A 21,389-nucleotide genomic window follows, 5' to 3' on the forward strand; every position below is an offset into this window, starting at 1 on the left:
ACTGAAGAATGTGAAATAGCTTAATTTATGTCTTAGGACATGGCATACAGAGGCCATGACACCAGGGCATAAAGGTCTGCTCACGGTGAGGAGCTGAGACTGGGAACCCACGCAGAGAGAGAGAGAGGGGGGGTCTGAGAAAGCAGAGCACAAGCGGACCCAGCTGAACGGCTGTTCAGTAATAATGCCTTGGGTTCTGTTGTTTTTTCCTCAGGATTAGAGGATTGGAGCAACACAACAACATTGTTCCATGAAGGATGACGCAGCAAACTGAAAATGTTGATAAAATTTAATGGCAACATGTTGAACCTTTTTTTTCCTTTAATGTGCGACATTCACAGCTACCAACACTGCTTTGTGTGCCCTCTGTGCATTTCAATTATGCCAACCAACATAAACAGTGTTTATAAACATTGTTTTAATGCACCTGATTATGAGGTGACTGAATATATAATTGAGATGACTACTGCAAATAATCAGTAAATTTTTTTTTTTTTTTTTTTTTACACATGGCTTGAAATCACGGCTCTATCAACCCCTTGTACCAACAGTCCTCCAGCACAACAAAACATTTTCTAGGAGCCTTGGTCATCAGCCATATGCCTGGAGTGAGCAAAGCTCCTTCTCCTCTCAGAGCTGAGGGCAGAGTAGTCTCCAGCACAGTTCTGCTGGTGCACAATCAATGCACTTGACTCTTTGAAACCCCTCCCGCACTGGAAGCAGTGGAACAGGCAGTCCCGCGCGTGAACTCGTTCGTGTGATCTTAGGTTTCCGGAAGTTCGGAATGCCTTCCCACAGTGGGAGCAGTGGTACGGGCGCTCCCCTGTGTGTGTTTTTTGATGAACTGTCAGACTGCACAACTGAGTGAATGTCCTATCGCACTGGGAGCAGTGGTACGGGCGCTCCCCTGTATGAATGCGCTCATGTGTCGTCAGACTGCTTGGTTGACTGAAGCTCTTCCCACACTGCGAGCACTGGTATGGGTACTCTCCTGTGTGAACCCGCTGGTGTACTGTCAGATTATTCAAGTAACTAAAACCCTTCCCACACTGGGCACAGTGGTATGGGTGCTCTCCTGTGTGAATCTGCTGGTGTGACTTCAGACATTTTACCTCACGGAAGCTCTTCCCACACTGGGAGCAGTGGTATGGGCGCTCTCCTGTATGGATTCGCTGATGTATTGTCAGGAGTGATTTAGTTATGAAGCTCTTCCCACACTGGGAGCACTGATACGGGCACTCCCCTGTATGGATTCGCTGATGTACTGTCAGATAGGATTTGCTTGCAAAGCTCTTCCCACACTGGGAGCAGTGGTACGGGCGCTCTCCTGTATGGGTTCGCTCATGTACTGTCAGGAGTGATTTAGATCTGAAGCTCTTCCCACACTGGGAGCAGGTGTGGGCCCCTGGAGTGCCTGTGTGGGACTGTGTCGGGGTGGGGAGTGTTTTAGGGGGTGTGGGGTGCGGATGTGTGCTGCTGGGAGGCAGTGGGTCCTCTGCTCTGTTTCCTCCAGACCTCAGAATCTTGCTGTGCTCCTCTGGGTGAACCTTCTCAATGTGCTGGTGAAGCTTCGCTTCTTCCATGTGAATGAATGGGCACTGGGAGCAGGCAAACACCTCAGACTCTCCTGTAGAAAGAGAAGGAAGAGAGATATACTGACACTTCCAATAGACATGTGATTGAATAGTCGACCAGTAGCCATCTCTAGCAAAGCAACGCGAGATCAACAGGACTCAGATGGAACACCATGCAGGAAACAAAGCTTCACTTGACTTACTTTTACCAGATGAGATGAGAGAAGATCCAGGGGAGGGTACTCTGCACTGACTGAGCAGAGAGGAAGTAACTAGAGATTTTGAGCCATCCTCTTCCTGTTTTCTGCAGTCTAGTATTCCTTCTTTCTTCAGCCATCTGTCAGTTTGCTTGAATTTTGAAATAATTTCATCCCCCTCTTCACCTTTCACATCATCCTCCCTCTTCACCTCCCCACTCTGCCTCTCCCCACCTTCCTCTTCCTCCTCTTCCTTTATGTTGGAGAGAATGAGTTCTTCCTCCCTGCTCATCCCATGTCCATTCTTCTCTTCTATACTCTCCTCTACGTCTTCATTTTTAATCAAACTGGATCTCCACTCCACCCCTGTGTAATCTGTGCTGTCCGTCACAGGCTCTGTCTTCATGTCTTCACCTGAAGAGGCGGGGCTTAGAGCTCTAAGATTGAAGCACAGATTCTGAATGGATATTTGCTGAGCTCTGTGGAATCCACCAATCTCCAAAAGGGAAGGATGGAGAGGAGTTTGGTCATGGAGCTTCTGAGGAGAGATGAGGATGTTAACAAATATTCCCCCCAGACCTGGGTCAAATACGTATTTGTTTTGGATTCAAATACTTTTCTGTGCTATACTGATCTTGGTGCAATTGAGCCTGCCATTAAGAGCAGAAGAGAGAACCCCTACAATATTGATCTCCGCCCTCTTTTTTGGTGAAGAAACATCGTTAAACCCCAGGGAGAGTGAACAACTTGAACGCCAAGAAGACTTTATTCCAACAACGAAAATAACATTAGACTAGTTCATAGACAATTTTGGTTTTCAGTTCGCTCGCTAGCTAACGGACGTGTTAGCAACTTCTTAGTTTATCAGGCTAATCGGAGCGTGGTTCTTACCAGGTGCCGTGCAAGGTGCCGTCTCCACTATTTATATTCAATGTACCACCGCCAACTCAATATACAGCTCGCTAGAATGAGATATCATAACCCGAACAGTTAATAGATTAGGTGAACGCGATAAGTCAAATGACTTCGCGTTATTATGGTTACAAAGTTAGCTAAATACGAACGGACAGCCCAAAACCGGACGTCTTATTGTTGCCACATCTGTGGGCCAGCTTCACGAAGCGGTGAGAGCGAAAAAAAGAGGTTTGCTGGCTAGTTTAGACTGCTATCCATTTCACCTAGAGCAGCCCGCTGTTTCGCAAAGCTCTCATAAACCGTTCTCAGCGGAGTCGTCGTCTTCATCTTCTTCTTTGGATTTGTTGGCAGTCTTATACAACTTCAATGTGCGTACACCGCCACCTACTGTGTGGGCGTGTGAGGCGTCACAGTGTACCAACCAGAGGTACCAACATCTGATGAAAAACCAAAAACCCGTTTTCAGCGTACAAAAATTCCAAGTTACTCACACGTACAAAGCACTGTCTATAAGTCATTAATTCAATTTCGCAAATCTAGGTCTGCCATTAAACGTATTGATATCACAATTACGCCAAGTTACTGCACAAGAAACAATGTAGGCTAACCTCTGACAAATGACCTTTTTTGCAGAAGAAACCCTGTGAAACCCCATGGTGTTAACTTGAAAAACGCCAAGACAACTTTATTCCAACAATGAAATCTATCAGGCTGGCAAACATTCATTTCGAAATGTGGGGTTGCAGGGTAGCTACAGAAGCCTAGTTAAAAAGTTATCCGTACAGGCGCAGCGGTGAATGTAAACAGTTTTTGTGTTAAAGAGCAGTTTCTGTACGACCGGTAACTTTACCTACCGGACCAAAAAGCAACGCAGATGTTGGAGGCGTCTGTATCTGTACTAACGTTATGTATGTATGTCGTCTCGTTACCAGGTTCGCTAACGTTAAACTCGGTCAAAATGCCAAAAGCGGAACTTTCAGTGCAGGCCGCAGCGTAGGCCTATTTTATTTGTTGTGATGTGTGCTTCTGGGAGGAAGTGGGTCCTCTGCTCCGTTTCCTCCAGACCTCAGAATCCTGCTGTGCTCCTCTGGGTGAACCTTCTCAATGTGCTGGTGAAGCTTCGCTTCTTCCATATGAATGAATGGGCACTGGGAGCAGGGGAAACACCTCGCACTCTCCCATAGGAAAAGAAGGCCAAGAGGTATACAAACATTTTCATTTTATTATATCTTTGATAAGAAATATTGGTGCTCAACGTGGGGCTTAACATGTCAAACCCCACTACCTAGTCAGGAGAGAACAGACATCCGTGGTTCTCCTCCAAAACAGGCAGTGTTATTTTCACACCACAGCCCACAAGCCAAGCATGAGTCGGAGGAAGACCTTTCATGTGTGGCTTTTGCCATGCAGTCCGCAGCTACCCGGTTAACCAGCAGGGGTCGCTTGAGAGCAACGAAATGCATTTTCCTGGCATAACCCAAAATCACTTACTGCATGCCTACCCATGGAGCTACTGGCTACAGTTAGCTTTAGCAGACTGATTATTTTAACATCCAAAACATTCCATTTACATGTCATACCATAATTATAATTTTTGCAACCAAATTATTGTTGCAAGCTAAGTTAACAGCAAATGTAGTAGCTGTACACCAGGGATATTCAAACCTGGCCCTTGAGTCCAAGGTTTGAATATAAAAAGTCCTTTTTTTCTTTCCTCTCAGGTAATTAACTGAACAATTAGTGCCACTGATTGTCCAGATTGCCTTCACACCTGACTCCCAGGTAAACAGATGGTGGAAAACTTACAGTTCTCAGTCCTTGGGGATCATGATTTGAGGAACAACTGTGGAATTTATGTAACTGTTTCAAGCAGACTTTGATCTACCATTTACATTCTGTTCCAGTTTTTCAAACAGAATTATTTGCTACGCATTTTTACAGTTTCCCGACTGCAAAGGTAGATAGCTTTTCCTAAATCTGCCAAAGAAAGACTTTTCAAAAAGCACTTTTCAAAATTCAACTGCAAGCCTGAGCAATGCCAGTTCCATATTCAGAGAATGCAAAGAAATCCAAAAATTACAACAAGTGGGGAACATTCAATTAATTAAGCCTTTTTTAAAAATCAGAAGTACAACGCGGTTAAGATAAGATACAAAACAACTCAGGGTGGAAACAGCACAATAACTGGACAAAGATTAGTGCTGCAGTGGCACCAAAACTGTAGGAGATTAATTTTGTAGAAAACCACATTAAGTCACAGGGTTCTGTAATGCATTTTCATGGGCTAAAGAACACATGTATTATTGTGATACATTAGTGTACTCCTAAATTTTTCAACTTAGGAGCACTAGCGTAGAGCCCCGTGTCAACCCAATCCATAACATTAGTATTGGCATGTTTGACACTAGTTATGAGACTGGACACCTGCTTCAGATTAACAATGCTCTAATGGAACACCAATCAGGAAATGAATCTTCACCTGAGTTACGTCAACTGGAGGAAGTGACAGAAGATCCAGGGGAGGGTACTCTAGGCTGTTTGAGCAGACAGGAAGTAACTGGAGGTGACGAGCCCTCCTGTTCCTGTTTCCTGCAGTCTGATAGGCTATCTTCTTTCAGTGCTCTGTCAGTTTGTTTCATTTCATCTCCATCCCACTCTTTTTCTACTTTCCACTCATGGCCTTCAACATCTTCAACTTTTACACCATCCTCCCTCTTCACCTCTGCATCCTCCCTCTTCACCACCGCACTTTGCCTCTCCCCACCTTCCTCCTCCTCTTCCTTTATGTTGGAGAAAACAAGTTTTTCCTCCCTGCTCATCCCATATCCATTCTTCCTCTCTATACTCTCCTCTATTTCTTCACTTTTAATAAAACTGGATTCCAAAACCACCACTGCGTAATCTTTGTTGTCCGTCACGGGCTCTGTCTTCATGTCTTCACCTGAAGAGACGGGGCTTAAAGTTCTTGGAGAATGAAGCACTGAATCTGATTGGATATTTACTTCAGTGAGCTCCGTGGAATCCACAAATCTGCTAGAGGGAGGGAAGAAGGGAGAGGGGACAGTTGGTCATGGAGTGAAGCATTTCTGAGAATGTAAGACAGTCAAATACCTGTGCAATCAAATGCACACTTGTTATAAATAAGTTATAAATAAGCTATTAAGAGCAAAAGAAAGCACCTGCTCTGATTTCACACACATTTCATTCAGTTGAGATTTCTATCCAGAAAGCTACAAAGTTCTTATGCTGTCCACAGTAAAAGGGGTTTGGCATTTGGTTATTTGGAGAAAACGTTCATTGCATAACTAACATAATATTTTACATTTTACCCAATCAGCAATGTGACCATTTAGTAGGTGGCCAATCAGAAGTGAAATTTAAGTGACTTGTAGTGTCACACCTCCAGCACATGTTTTTTTGAGTGACATGCTTTACATCAGGAATGTCTGAACGGGGCCAATGTGGATGCAGGTGTTGGATTTGGCCCAGCACCAATGGGCTAAATCATTTAATTTGAGGTAACTAATCAAGGCCTTTACACAAGACCACTGATAATGAGAATCGGCTGCCTTAACGCTGGGCTAAAACAAAAACTTGCTCCTACATGGTGCTTCTATAAATGTGGAACGCTAGACTATTTTTTTCTAATTCCGAAGACTCACCGATCTGGAAAAAGCGAATCGGTGCTTGACAGGGCTGGGGCTGGAGTGGAGTGGACCTTCTGTTTTTGTGTTTTTGAGGGTGTGGAGTTCGGTAGGCTACTTTCATAGCTACGAAAGAGTAATAAGTATGTTAAACAAAATGGCACAACTTCATGAGTTATATGAGTCACAACTAGGGTTGCAAAAGGGTTGAAAGATTTCTTGTAAGTTCCCAGAAACTAAAAAAAAAAAATTAGGCTTGGGAATTTCAATATAAAATGTTAGCTTTTAATAGTGAATAATTTTTTGGGGGGGATAATAAGGAGGCTTATGACAAAGGTAAGGTTTAATGGTTCATGTTTCTATATGCATATGACATGCAGCTAATGAAAATAACCCAACAATTTCCCTTTTCTTCCAATTAATTCCCATATATGTTACTTCCTGTATATTCCCATAAATTCCCATGGAAAGTTTCCACCCCTGAATATTCCCAAAATTTCACATCCCCAGCTACAACAGACCATTGATTAAACAACTGTACAACACAAAGTTATGGGTTGGAAAATTCAGCATCCACAAGCCAGAAACCAACGACAACAAATTCACAACACAACAGCTAGGCTAGCTATCGCTATATCTAGCTCTATATCCTAGTACAGATAATGTTATGGGAATGGGCTGGACAATTCAACATCTAATATTATGCAAGCTATAGCATATTATCTGCGCAAGAAAAGTCTGCTATTTCAAGGAGCTCCGAGTTAGGTTACAAATGTAATGTTGTTTTCACCGCAAGGCAAATTAAACGGCTATGTCTTTACACACAAATACTATCAGGTCTAATTCTAAAATCAAATTTTTAAGCAAAAGACAGCAAATGTTCAGGGTTCCATCTAACTAATGGGATCATAGATAATGCCAGGCCAAAGAAAGCAAAATGTCATCGCAGAGTGTTTCCCCCCCCCCCAATCCTGCTGTAAGTTTACATTACCTGTCGAGAAGAAGGGCAGCCAACTCTGCGTCATTTCTCAGCCCTTCTATCTCCCTCAGCTCCCTCCACCGACCAAAAGCCAGACCGATGTTGACTCTCGTTTTCCCGCGACTTCTATCGTTCAGCTTTTGAGATGGATAGCGGGTATTCCTGTGTCTAGAGGTGGCTGGGCTCAGCTGGCTCTCTGGGGGAGCTTTGCGCTTACCAGCGAAATCGGCCATCTCTTCACCGCTCTGCATTTTATTTGTGAAAGAAAGATGGCCGTGCTATTGGATCAGAAGTTTTGTTGGACGTTGGCGGTAACCGCAGTATCCAATGTCCCAGACAGACACAAACACAACACGGCTTGTGAAAAATAAAATATAATTGAGGTTACAAATTCATAGCCTATATATATATATATATATATATTTTTTTTTTTTTGGAAGAAAGGACATATTCTGCACCCTCGTAGCCTACTCTCTACATCTCAAGCTCTGTCGATGTCTCATTTTCATAAAATGCTTGGTCTACATACTGCACGTTTTAACACAGAACACTGAAAGTTATTAATGTGCTCCTCAAACACAGCGGTACACGAACACATTTAATGAGCTACATTGCACGCTGGCGAGACGTGGGCGGTTCCTGGCAGAAAAGGCTAACTGAACCTTTCTTGTAAGCGGGCTGTTGATTCCCCTCATCTGCTGGCCGTTATAAGCCAGCTATGTCAGCGTGTAAAACAGCTCAGGCTGCTGGGGCGCGGCCGCGAGGCATGTAAAGGCATACTATGCAGGATTTATAGGACTTGCTGCGCTCCTCGTGTTTACAATCAACTCCTCCTCCGTCCTGAACCCTGCCGACTCATCTCTGTCCAGGGTATTTATGTTGCTAGGTAACATAAGACGTTGTTTTCCGGAATAAATTGTAGGCCTACCTAGTGCTCTGATTACCGACTGACGAGATGGTGTCTAACACCGTATCAAGCCTAGTCTTGAAAATTCCCAGAGTTTCTACAACGTGACCTGGCAGGCTATAACACACATTGACCATTGAACTGCATGAAGAAATAGTTCCTCATCTCTGTACGGAATTTACCTTTTGCTAATTTCCATTTAAGTCCCCTCGTTCTACAAACAGAACTCAACCTGAAGAATCTTTTGTAGTTCACTTTGTTCATCCCGTTCATGAATTAAAAACCCTCAGTCAAATCACCCCTAAAGCCGCGTTTCCACCGCAGGAACTATACCCCGGAACTAGGAACCTTTTGAGGAACTCAGTGCGTTTCCACCGCAGGAACTAGGGTCTAAATTTAGTTCTGGGGGCTTTGTTTTACCCCCCAAAACGTTCCTGCTCGGGGGGTAGTACTTTCCGAAAGTACAGGAACCTTTTGGGTGGAGCTTGCAGCGCTGAACATTTCTGATTGGTCGAGTACTCGTAGCATTTGTGTTGTATTTATTTTCCGCCATTACCCGCCATGTTTGAAAATATGCAGCGGCAAACCAATTTATTTTCATAATAACTTCAAATCAAACTTGTATGTTATGCGGCGCAGTAGCCTACTTTTGGTTATAGCCTGTCAACGTCTTGGAATTATAACGTGTGCTCTTCTGTTCTTTTCTTGCTTTAGTATTCGTTTTATAAAATGCTAAGCATTCGTGCTGGGACAGCATATTACGTAGGCTACCAAAACATTCAAACGGATTAATTCGGTTGCTGAATATTTTCTTCCGGATTTTCTTTGTTAGCCCGTTGTAATTGACTCAAAACGTTTGATACAGTGATGTGAGGTATGCGGTAGTTCTGCATAATTAACATTGGTGATACAGTACAAGCAAACTGGAAATCACCTTCCGCACTTTTTATCCGGGTAAAATAACAGGTTAATTCTAGTAATCTTCCCTTTAGCTTTTTCAGACTGCCGTAATTTTACTCAATTTTACTGCCATTTTTCAATTCCACGAAAAGACCAGGAAGACTATGGACTCATTTATGGTGCATGGTTCGCATCTGGAGGGCACACTTCGCTGCTCGGCTAGCAGTAACTTCGAAGGAAAGCAAACGGTGGCTGTACCACTACTAATTTACATTTTCACGCAAGTCCGAGTTTTCGTTCTATTCTTGTCATTTTGCGATTAGCCTATATGGAATTGACGACGAGAAAGTAATAAAACAGCAAATTGTTTACAACGTCTGCATGTTTTCTGCTGTTAATGAATGTGTTTGAGAGGATATATGAAAATCAATAAATACAAAAGTAACCATATATAGTCATTGTTGGTAACCCGTTGTATATACGTGGAATAAACCCCTCCGGGCTGTCCCGGTTATTAGAAAATAATGTAGGCTACTTCGGTGGTAGTATGGGGTCACAGAAGAAATAATATGACAGATGGACCGACGACAACGTCAGTGCGCTAATTTGCCTAATCTTCGCGGTACTTTAGACCCCGGTGGAAATGCAGACAACCATTGGCTGAAGGAACCTTTTAGTTCCTGGTAAAGTAGTTCCTGGGACTGAAAGTTCCGGGTAATTTTGGTGGAAACGCGGCTTAAGTCTCCTTTTACTAAGCTTGAAGAGATTAAGCATCTTAAGTCTTTACTCATAGCTTTTATCTTTCATACCAGGAATCAATTTGGTTCTTCATCTTTGAACCTTTTCCAGAGCCTCTATATGTTTCTTGTAGGACAGTCCCCAGAACTGCACACAACACTCCAAGTGTGGTCTAACAAATTTATTGCATAAGTAGAACTTTCTTGGATTTATACTCAATAGTTTTGGCTGTATATCCTAGAATGTGAAAGGCTTTGATCAACCATTACTTACAACCACTTTCTTTTTCAAATTGGGAACATTCTAATTTTGTATATCTCCCATAAAGTAATCCTGCCTAATGTTTTTATTTACCCACGTGCAAAACTTTACATTTCGCTGTATAATGAATTTCATTTGCCAGGTTTCCGCCCACTTACGGATTTTGTTGAAGATAGTTTGTAGAACCTCAGAACGTGGAACGCCAAAAAAAATGTAATACAAAAGGTACCCCGACCTCAGCAATCTAGCTACCTAACGTAGCTGGCTAGATAGCTAGAGATAACGTTACTTACAGGTCCAACAGAAAACATGCCAAGTCTGCGTCGCTTTTCATCCCCTTGGTGAACTTCAACTGTCGCCATCGAGGAAACGCAATTCCAAGGTTGACTCTGGTTTTGGAACGAGCCCTGTCGGCTTGTCGTTTTGCTTCGCTGTACTTGTGCTTCTTCGCCTCCTCCATTGCAGTAGCTAACTAGGTACATATGCTCTGCTCAGTCACGCCCAGAAACGTCCCGAACACATTTTTAGAATTAATGCAGGCAGAGGAGCACGGATTCAGTAAACGTGCCTGGAGACAGAGACCCCTTAAAACCTGGTCGTTTCATGCTTCTTTGAGCTTCCAGGTTACATCCAGAAAGGGATTATCCACATAAAAATGCAGGTGTGAATCCACCCAAGACTCATTAGGAACAGATGCAAATCCGATCGCCTAAACCGCTTCAGGAGGTGGCCTGAGGGACATTTGAGACAAATGTTATACAAGTGTAAACGCATCAGTCTCTCATAGACACACAACACAAACAAAACTCCTCCTTAAAAGCTGGAGAGTTGTTTTGCACTGCATGTACATGGAGTGGTTGTGTCCTGGGCAACATTGTTCACATACTCATCTGCTTAGTTTTTGTCTGATTCAAGGTTTAAAAGGTATATCCAGTTATTAGGAAGTGGAGATGGTGGAGAACTTGAATTTCCCCAATTATGCCAGATATTTAGCCAAACTTGTGTGATTCCATAGGTTATCATCACACATAGCATCTCACCTGAAGGAAAGATTTCCTACAACGGATAACACAATGTCGGTTTGTTTATGTGGCTCATATCCAATTATATCCACGGCGATTTAAGACTGGGAAGAAGGAAGAGAATTGTGAAACCACAGTTACAGGAAGAGAATTCGGAAACAATAACTTGGATAATATGAAGAGACGTTTTCGTTTCACTAACCTACAGAAATATTTCTAAATTAGCTTGTGAGGTGTAATGAACTGCCAATAGAATGTAGGCTGTCATAGTATAGCTACAGTACACCTGAGGTGGAAGTTCTCTGTATGTTCGAACATTACGCACATCGGGATTGTGTAATTACAGTAAATCGTTGTGTTTGTATACTACGAGATGTTTATTTTGATCTAACGTTGCCGGTTCCAGATTGTCACGTTCGTTTTTGTACATCCTATTGCACATGCAACTAATTGTGATTCAAATTGACAAGCTATTTTACAGCTTTATGCGCTGACCATGTGTAACATCTGTTGGCGACGGAACTAATCGTGGGCTCGGCAAAAACATCGCTTATGATTATGCTTTGATGACAGTGATGACTCATTTTCAAAATGCATCCTCGTTCTGTTTTCCTCCACATACTTCCGGGTAGGAGACTAATGGTAATGGGTAACTGGAGGAGAGAGTAAAAACTGAAAAGTAATGGTCGAGAGACTAACAAAACAGGAAGAGGGTTGTCAGTGTTTGTATTTTACTGGCAAAACAACAATCGGATTTCAAACCGACGCATGCGACCACCAAGTGTAAATGGAACGTGGTTAAATACGAATACTATCTAGATACAAGTCGCACGAAACGAGCAGTTGTAAAAAGAGATTACCAATACGACTGAGCATGGTTATTTTATATTTTAAAGGTAAAAATCGTGCATAGTATGCCTTTAACCTCAGTTTCTTTCATAAAAAAATCAAACCGTTTAAACGGATTGCATGTAGCGAAGAACTAATTCGTGTAAATCGTTCTGGCTAAGAGAGTCTGCTAATTGCCTTGACTAATGTCATTCAAAACATGTTTGCAAGAAAATATATGGATGTGAAACCATACACACTCACCACTGGACAGCATTCAGAACTTGGCACTGCGGTTTCGTATTAGTAAGCGCATAGTCTAAAAAGTAGTCCTACAAATGACAAAAATCTTTTATTTGATCTCGGCTCCACGGGGTTGTAGTTACTTCCAAAAATGAACACCAACAGAACTCCTATGGGCAGAGGCGCAAACTTCCGTGAACCTCAATTACTTCCGGAAATAAAGGCACTCTTCCGGTTTGAGGTTTTCAAATTAAAAGTACCTATTGCTCATTTTACAGACAAGTAGATAGTACATTTTTTTTAACACTGAAATGTTTTCAATGACAAAAATGTTAAATACACACAAGCAGTAACTTTCACAGCTTCTCTCTTCGCCAAATTGCAATTCATTTTCCATGACGGGCCAATATAAAACAGAGCTTTCCAAGATCGTCTTGCAATTCAAAATACCCAAGACAAGGTAATTTGGCGCCGGCCAACAAAACACGTCTCAATAGCATTTTGAACAGGCCTCGGCTAGGACACCTATAGCCATTCCACTGGCAAGAGCCAAGGCACAAGACCTCTGCGATGTCATTTGCCTATGGAAAGTGTCAAGCCCCAAACATTTTTGTTCTCCTGAAAGGGAGCGCCTACGGGTGAGAAACCACACACACACACTCTCACCGGTGATGATCGTCTAGTTTTCCACTAGGAAGTAAAAGACAGTTAGTTGACCTTACAATTACTATTACATTACTATGAGCTGGTGACAAATTTAGCCTTGTTTTCAAACTATTTATTTTCGGGGGAACAGACAAGGAACAACACAGGCACACAAACATAATGAAAAAGCATCTGTCTATGGGCAACTTGAGGGGTCATCAGCAGAGTGACTGAGCTCTCCTATGCAATATCACTGATGGGTCATCAGCTGGCTGGACTGAGTGAAGCTATCCATTCTAGGAGCTGAGGGGTGGGAATTCTTCTGTACAGTTCTGCTGGTGCTCAATCAAAGCAGTAGACCCAATGAAGCCCTTCCCACACTGGAAGCAGCAGAATGGGTAATACCCTGCATGAAATCTGTGGTGCATTTTCAGTTTTGCAGAAGATTTGAAACTCTTCCCACACTTGGAGCAGTGGAATGGGTGCTCTCCTGTATGAGTTTGCTGATGTGTCCTCAGACTACTTGACTGATTGAATCTCTTCCCACACTGGGAACAGTGGTATGGGCGCTCTCCTGTATGAATCCGTTGGTGTGATATCAGACTACTTGACTGACGGAAGGTCTTCCCACACTGGGAGCACTGATAGGGGCATTCCCCTGTATGGACTCGCTGATGCACTCCTGCCAGATATGATTTACATGTGAAGCTCTTCCCACACTGGGAGCAGCGGTACGGACGCCTCCCTGTATGGGTTCGCTCGTGTGTCGCCAGACGTGATTTAGATCTGAAGCCCTTCCCACAGTGGGAGCAGGTGTGTGCCCCTGGAGTGCCTGTGTGGGACTGTGTCGGGGTGGGGAGTGTTTCAGGGGGTGTGGGGTGCTCATGTGTGCTGCTGGGAGGCAGTGGGTCCTCTGTTCCATTTCCTCCAGACCTCAGAATCCTGCTGTGCTCCTCTGGGTGAACCTTCTCAATGTGCTGGTGAAGCTTTGCTTCTTCCATGTGAATGAATGGGCACTGGGAGCAGGAAAACACCTCAGACTCTCCTGTAGAAAGAGAAGAAATGGCATACTTAATTTAAATTTAATTATGATTATTTTTTTAGCTAAAATCATTGCTGCACAAAGTGGGACAGAACATGTCCAATTCCAACCAAAATTTGGAATATACAACTATTTGCAACCACGTTCATGATCAAACCCCACTGCCCCCACCAAGCAGGAAACAATTTTTCACCTGAATTATTTTTACTGGACGACATCACAAGAGATCCAGGGGAGGGTACTCTAGGCTGTTTTAGCAGACAGGAAGTAGCTGGAGGTGACAAGCCCTCCTCTTCCTGTTTCTTGCAGTCTGGTAGTCCATCTTCTTGTGAATTCAGAATTCTGTCACTTTGTTCCATTTCATCTCCATCCCACTCTCTCTCTTTCGACTCAAATCCCATGACCTCTTCATCTTTCACACCATCCTCCCTCTTCACCTCCTCACTCTGTCTCTCCCCACCTTCCTCCTCCTCTTCCTTTATATTGGAGAGAATGAGTTCTTCCTCCCTGCTCATCCCATATCCAATCTTCCTCTCTACACTCTCCTCTGTGTCTTCACTTTTAATCAAACTGGATCTCGACCCTACCCCTGTGTAATCTGTGCTGTCCATCACGGGCTCTGTCTTCATGTCTTCACCTGAAGAGGCGGGGCTTATGAGTAAAGAAGTCATTCTGATTGGATATAATCTTCAGTGAGCTCTGTAGAATCCACCAATCTTCTAAAGGGAGGAAAGGAGGGAGAGGGGACAGTTGGTCATGGAGTGAATAGTTTCTGAGAAGATCAGAGTCAAAGGCGTACACTTAGATATACAGGCTGCTAAAAGTAAACATTCTGCACTTAGTGAAATACGCCAACTTGATAAATGTAAGGTCACTAATGACATTATGTAAGATTACTTGTATAACGCTTTCTGTGAATCAACTTTTTCAATCATAACCCAGCACTACCATACACCAAAAAATGAAAAACCAATATATAAAATATATAAGACCAATATATTAAATAATGCCATCATAGTGCAAGGGGTTTAAAACCATATAGCGCTACACTCCCTACCAAAAAAAATTGAAAGAAAAACTGTAGGCTGCATGTGAAGTTTACATATGGAACCTCTACTGACAACTTCGGGACTAAACTGGTTCACTTTTCAGTTAATAAAACACAAAAGTACATGAAACATCCACTGAGTACTAGTGGCTTACAAGTTAGCTCAGTATTTTAGTCTCATTTTCTGTAGCCTACTTATGCATATATGATGTACTAAAAGTTGCAAAGATGTTCAAGTAATATCGTTAAAAAGCGAACCAAGTACGCTTCCTTATTTTAACAAAGTATAACGTGTATGTTTAAAACTTTGTACGGCCCACCTTTATAAGGTTCCCTTTAGCCTAAAACAGGCTATTTAAGAAGTAGGCCAATCATTTGATATCATGATCAAATACATCCCAGCAGCACTCCATCATAAAATTCAGGGGAGAATCCGTAGTTAGTAGCTACATAAAACGACTGAAGTGAGCCTCAGCCATGTCTTTGGGTTAATGAAACTGACTGCGGAGACAAAAATGTTATTGAGAAATCATTGAAAATGCATGATCATAGGACAGAATCTATGATTTGAATGATTTTTATTGATTTACAACAACGGTCGCATTCCATCAACCGCCACACAGGTTTTCATACTAGCCCCCCTGTACGCGAAACCCGTTGTACAGTTTCAATACATCAAGTTGCTGGCAACTTACTTTTATAAAGCACGTAACGGACTCGAAAATCACGGCTGAAATATGCGCAACGGAGGGGAACACCCCCACATTACAGCGTTACAGTTCGCTGGTTGAGGCGGTCGCTAAGGCAACGGGGACCGGGGCAACCACAGACCTGGATAAACTACAGCAACAGCGATAGACTGCGTATGCATGTGCATGTGGTCTGTACAAACAAAAACAGAAAGGAAATAAATTAGCATACGCGCGCTTTTCATGTGGGACAAGAGAGGGAATTAACATTGCTGCCAGTTACAATAATATCAAATTGCATAAATTGATGACAGCGCCTCAAGTAGCATCCAGCCGCGAGGTACTTATCGCACTTACCATAAAAACACACAATTTAATTAGAATACAAATGAAATGGCAATCAGCGGCATACTTATTCTATATAAGCGTCTTTGAGACCATGAAAAGCGCTATATAAAATAAATGTATTATTATTATTATTATTATTCCATGTGTACGCATCGCTATAACGACAATGAAACGTAAGCGCCACCGCACTTACATCAAAGAATTCTAAATTACAAGATTTAAAAAGGATTGCCAGGTTAAAGTGTATGCTATTTATTGTACGGTGTGTTCGATAATGGCAATATAAAAGTGCACACGGGTGTCACACAGGAGGTTGTATTGGTGAGTTTCCTCGAACCCTTCCACTTTCCCCTTTATATACCCAAGGATCAAAGATTTAAAAAAAATTTAAAAAACCCAAGTCATCATAGAAAGACACAATCACAACAAAACCGCAGTAAAAAAAAAAAAAAAAGAATAATCCTGCTTGCGCAACCTCTGTAAGCCTATCAGAGCAGGTTAACCTTAGTAGTGCAGCTGACCAAACATGATTACGCCATATATGGAAAACCGAAGGTTTGGATATTAATGCTGATCCAGTAGAATGTTTGCGAGCATACAGTGTATTGGCCTCTTTATCAAACCTGGCTCCCTGTCAGCGTCGTAAACAGTGTTTTCCTTTGGGGATCTGATTAGGGACACACTTCTCTCAACCACTGTGCGCTCGCGTGCAAGAACTCTCAGCGACACACCTGCTTTTTGTGCAAAAGGACATTTTATTAACTCCTTCGTCCTCAAGCACATCCACGTTTTCATTTCGTCTCACTTTCATTGTTCTCGTTTGCATCCATTACAAAAGAACCAAGAAACTAAACTGCGGAACACAGCGGAAATGAAGCCCTTTCCATTCTAGGAGCTGGGGGGTGGGAACTCTTCTGTACAGTTCTGCTGGTGCTCGATCAAAGCAGTAGACGCAACGAAGCCCTTCCCACACTGGAAGCAGCAGAATGGGTAATGCCCTGTATGAACTCTCTGGTGCACTTTCAGCTTTGCAGAAGACCTGAAACCCCTCCCACACTTGGAGCAGTGGCACAGACGCTCTGCTGCATGAGTCCTCTGGTGTACTCTCAGATTCTGTGACTGATTGAAGCTCTTCCCGCACTGGGAGCAGTGGTACGGGCGCTCCCCACTATGAGTTTGCTGATGTGCGGTCAGACCACTTAAGTAACTGAATCTCTTCCCACACTGGGCGCAGAGGTATGGGCGCTCTCCTGTGTGAATCCGCTGGTGTACTCTCAGACAACGTGAGTAACTGAAGCTCTTTCCACACTGGGAGCAGCGGTATGGAAGTTCTCCTGTGTGCATCTGCTGGTGTACTCCCAGACTGCTTGACTGATTGAAGCACTTCCCACACTGGGCACAGCGGTACGGGCGCTCCCCTGTGTGAATCCGCTGGTGTGACGCCAAACTGCTTGACTGACTGAAGCTCTTCCCACACTGGGAGCACTTATAGGGGCACTCCCCTGTGTGGATTCGCTGATGTACTGTCAAGTTTGACTTACGCCTGAAGCTCTTCCCGCAGTGGGAGCAGGTGTGGGCCCCTGGAGTGCCGGTGTGGGACTGTGTCGGGGTGGGGAGTGTTTTAGGGGGTGTGGGGTGCTCATGTGTGCTGCTGGGAGGCAGTGGGTCCTCTGCTCCGTTTCCTCCAGACCTCAGAATCCTGCTGTGCTCCTCTGGGTGAACCTTCTCAATGTGCTGGTGAAGCTTCGCTTCTTCCATGTGAATGAATGGGCACTGGGAGCAGGAAAACACCTCAGATTCTGCTACAGAAAGAGAAGACAGGATATATTTCCATTTAAATTTAATTTATTTTTTAGATATGCTACGTGAAAAAAGCTATGTGAGATCAACAGGGCTCACCAAACAGGAAATAAAGCTTCACCTGCAGTACCTTGACTGGAGGAGATGATAGAAGATCCAGGGGAGGGTACTCTAGGCTGTTTGAGCAGACAGGAAGTAACTGGAGGTGACAAGCCCTCCTCTTCCCGTTTCTTGCAGTCTGGTAGTCCATATTCTCTCTGTGCTCTGTCACTTTGTTCCATTTCATCTCCATCCCACTCTCTCTCTTTCGACTCAAATCCCATGACCTCTTCATCTTTCACACCATCCTCCCTCTTCATCCCCTCACTCTGTCTCTCCCCACCTTCCTCCTTCTCTTCCTTTATGTTGGAGAGAATGAGTTCTTCCTCCCTGCTCATCCCATATCCATTCTTCCTCTCTATACTCTCCTCTACTTCTTCACTTTTAATCAAGCTGGATCTAAACCCAACCACTCTGTAATATGTGCTGTCCATCACAGGCTCTGTCTTCATGTTTTCATCTGAAGAGGTGGGGCTTAAGAGTGAAGCACATAATCTGATTGGATATTTTCTTCAGTGAGCTCTGTGGAATCCACCAATCTTCTAAAAGGAGGGAGAGGGGACAGTTGGTCATGGAGTGAAAAGTTTCTGAGAAGAGAAACTCTCCAACATAAAGGAAGAGTTTCTCCATTTTTCGTCAAGCATTTGTGGAAAGAAAAACTATTTTGGAATTTCAAAAACACAGGTGAGGACCCCCAAGTCTGTTTTGTGTTACAAAATAAGAAACCACGGTCGGCCTGCAACTTGGGGTTAAAATTAAAAGAGTAAGTTTTAACAAGTATTCAATGTCTAATCTGGTGCCAGTTAAGGAGTAAAGATATTCCTTTCATGCCTGTGGGGGGGGGGGGTGCAGAAATAGACAGGATTCCTATGGTATGATTAAATGGAGCAGGCCACTTAATGCAATATTGTGTGGACTCTACGAAGGTCTGCGTCTGCTATATGAAATTACACAGCCTCTCTCCTGAAGGCGGTAATCTAAAAACTATTTATCCGACACTGAGCTAAAACAAAAACTTGTTTATAAATCTCTGAAAAATATGTACACATCTTTATCTTGTGTTTAATTAACAATATTAGTGCCAGAAAGTGTGACTGCACAAGGGCCCGTCCCTTCCTGAATTTAACTCATTGAATAGAGTTCCATTCAATCCCTGAGTAAATGTGAAACAATAGTACCCAATGTGCGTAATCAATAAATGGCATGTATTAAATATTAAAACACACACACACACACATACCAGAGAAGGGATCACAAACTCTAATCCAGAAGGGCCAAGTTGTCTACTGGTTTTCAAAGTGTACAAAACAATGAGGGTAAGGCAGTGCCAATAATATAGACTCAAAACACACAACGATTCCGCTTGATTGTGCCCAAAACAACCCCTCCTGAAACTCTGCTTGTGCTGTTTTCCACTGCCACTGACGCGACCTCTATGCAGTACAATGTCTCTTCAATATAAGCGAAATGCAACAGAATTTACCAATAAAATGTACGATACAATTCCTCGAAACTGGTTTCTTCTCTTTCTTCAACCTCATCACATATAGGCAGTTGTTTTAAGGCACTTCTAATAAGTCAACACTGTATTGGCAACGAACAACGTTGAAATGACCACGGCACGAACAAATACACCGCTCATTTTCAGATCACTGAGTTATTAATATACCCTATCAAACATTCAAAATACTCCCAAAACACATTGGTACACAGACAGATTTAACTAGAAACATTACAAAATACGCGGTTAGATGTAGGCAGTTTCCTGTACAAAAAAAGCAAACCATCTTTTCATGCCAACGCGTCGTTCAAAGGTGTTTCGCATCATCACCAGCTGCTAATTACGCGCCAGCTCTCTTAACATGTAAAATAGCTACACTGAAATCAACACTTGGGCGCTGCAGCAAGGCATTTATCATATACCACTCATCAAACCAGTTAAAACGGGCTTCACACCAAACAAAACAAGAGATGTAGGCCCGGTTTCGTAACCAGATTAACCATAGGCACAGTCTAAACTGAGTTTTGCATAGAGAATCTCCATTCAAAATTGAAATTAGTCGAGGACTCGACTTAATTTGTTGTCTGCGAAACATACAGCCACTAAAAAAATGTTTGCAAGAAAATCTACGAGTATGTGTAACGCTAATCCTCACACACACCGGACAGCATACATACTAGGAAACCTTAGCGTTTCATATCAACGGGCCCACTCAGCACATCGCCGGAAAACTTGTCCTACAGATGACAACAAAAATTATGTCTGATCTCACCTCTGTACGGCTGCAGTTGCTTCCTTGCGGCGTTAAATCAAGTTGACAATTCGTGGCAACATACATTTACGAAAATAAACACTAACGAAGTTACGATGAGACGTGAGGGTTAGCTTCCGTGAACATATCGATTACTGAAAGAACAATGAAACACTTCCGGTTTGAGGTGTTCAAAGTAAAAGCTGCTTTACATACATTTTTTTATTCTTATAAGACTCAGAAACATGGACTGCACGTAAATCGTTCTGGATAAGAGCAGTTAAATTCCCAAATGTGGGCTATAAGCATGCTGTTTACGAGTTCGGAAAAAAAAATTACTTGCCAATCCACATCATGCAAAGAAACGCACACCGTCGGATCTTCTAATGAATGGGTTTCATCCGGTTGTTTTTGACGCAACAAGGCGCAATACTGCCCTCCACCGTCAGGAAACGGTAGCACGAAAAGTTCAGAACTAAAAGCCCCTATCAGCGGATATAGGCCAGTAGAGTGCAAGAAAATTTGAGTTTTCTTCGGTGTCTGGATGGTGATGATGGTGCTTGCCCAGACTGAACAGAGATTCCAAAGGAAAGGAATCAATTCCAAGACCTGATGGATCTTTGATAAGGTGTTTCCTCTCTTCTCCCACAAGTAAGCATAACATGCGGGACTGCCTCCATTACGCTACATTCACACAGCCCTTTGGGTTCTTTCCGGCTGTTTCCCAGGCAACCGGCAAGCCCACAGCGGCCAAACCGCGAACAGGTCAGTTTGACCGCATCTCTTCTCTCACATCCCACATATACACTTCCCCTTTTAACTGATTGTCGGATAGAGAACCACTCCTCACCAAGTCTCTGCATGATCTTATTGTACCATTCTAATCTGCCTAATAATAATGCCTTAACACCTATACCCAAAAGAGTGTGCAGTATAGTCGTTGGATAGCTGGTCTTTTTGCTCAGATATTGCATTTTTGATTCCAAGATGTACTCTTGAGAAAGGGACCAAACCCAGATTCCTCAGTAAATCAAGGATGGATTGTGCTGTTTAGAAACAGTAAGATGTGTATCAGAATATTTGCTAAGGACATAAAACTGTGTTTGAGAAGGAGTATGGAATACTGCTCAGGTTCTGTACAGAGTGAGGAAGTGTATAATGCTGCTCAGGTTCTGTACAGAGAGAGGGAGTATAGAATACTGTTCAGGTTCCATACAGAGAGAGGGAGTGTAGAATACTGCTCAGGTTCCATACAGAG

At 43.1% G+C, this 21,389-nt stretch overlaps 2 protein-coding genes across 24 annotated transcripts; both read right to left on the reverse strand.

The window, feature by feature from the left end:
* Nucleotides 1-275: 275 nt before the first annotated feature.
* Nucleotides 276-20,601, reverse strand: LOC135254195 (zinc finger protein 501-like). Of its 18 annotated transcripts, none has more exons than XM_064334200.1 (7): nt 12,230-12,378; nt 10,409-10,583; nt 7,322-7,554; nt 6,349-6,456; nt 5,451-5,719; nt 1,778-2,005; nt 276-1,627 (listed from the first exon to the last, which is right to left on the reverse strand). In XM_064334200.1, exons 2-7 carry the CDS (start codon nt 10,475-10,477, stop codon nt 576-578), a joined length of 1,959 nt encoding a protein of 652 aa, XP_064190270.1. In that variant the 5' UTR covers nt 10,478-10,583; nt 12,230-12,378; the 3' UTR covers nt 276-575. The 18 variants fall into 18 exon arrangements, with proteins under 18 accessions (XP_064190270.1, XP_064190271.1, XP_064190276.1 ...); XM_064334201.1 differs by having other exon boundaries at nt 5,451-5,716; nt 12,230-12,377; XM_064334206.1 differs by lacking the exon at nt 7,322-7,554 and having other exon boundaries at nt 5,451-5,716; nt 12,230-12,393.
* Nucleotides 16,716-20,586, reverse strand: LOC135254226 (zinc finger protein 501-like). 6 transcript variants are annotated; one of them, XM_064334347.1, is made up of 3 exons: nt 20,475-20,586; nt 17,902-18,421; nt 16,716-17,782 (listed from the first exon to the last, which is right to left on the reverse strand). In XM_064334347.1, exons 2-3 carry the CDS (start codon nt 18,329-18,331, stop codon nt 16,869-16,871), a joined length of 1,344 nt encoding a protein of 447 aa, XP_064190417.1. In that variant the 5' UTR covers nt 18,332-18,421; nt 20,475-20,586; the 3' UTR covers nt 16,716-16,868. The 6 variants fall into 6 exon arrangements, with proteins under 6 accessions (XP_064190417.1, XP_064190423.1, XP_064190420.1 ...); XM_064334353.1 differs by lacking the exon at nt 20,475-20,586 and adding an exon at nt 20,153-20,467 and having other exon boundaries at nt 16,716-17,779; nt 17,911-18,421; XM_064334350.1 differs by lacking the exon at nt 20,475-20,586 and adding an exon at nt 20,153-20,467 and having other exon boundaries at nt 16,716-17,779.
* Nucleotides 20,602-21,389: the final 788 nt, after the last annotated feature.

This window comes from Anguilla rostrata, chromosome 4 (assembly GCF_018555375.3).
Source record: "Anguilla rostrata isolate EN2019 chromosome 4, ASM1855537v3, whole genome shotgun sequence".
In the NCBI taxonomy this organism is placed as follows: Eukaryota; Metazoa; Chordata; class Actinopteri; order Anguilliformes; family Anguillidae; genus Anguilla; species Anguilla rostrata.

Bases quoted from the DNA above. Each gene is read 5' to 3' on its own strand.
- LOC135254195 (XM_064334200.1), bottom strand. From the start codon at position 10,477: ATGGCGACAGTTGAAGTTCACCAAGGGGATGAAAAGCGACGCAGACTT. The intron at 6,457-7,321 runs GTAATGTAAACT...ACTCTTTCGTAG, and splicing joins GCTGCCCTTCTTCTCGACAG to CTATGAAAGTAGCCTACCGA. The intron at 2,006-5,450 runs GTGGGGAGAGGC...AGGAAGAGGAAG, and splicing joins AAAGGAAGAGGAGGAGGAAG to GTGGGGAGAGGCAGAGTGGG.
- LOC135254226 (XM_064334347.1), bottom strand. From the start codon at position 18,331: ATGAAGACAGAGCCTGTGATGGACAGCACATATTACAGAGTGGTTGGG. The intron at 17,783-17,901 runs GTGAAGCTTTAT...CTCTTTCTGTAG, and splicing joins CTCCAGTCAAGGTACTGCAG to CAGAATCTGAGGTGTTTTCC.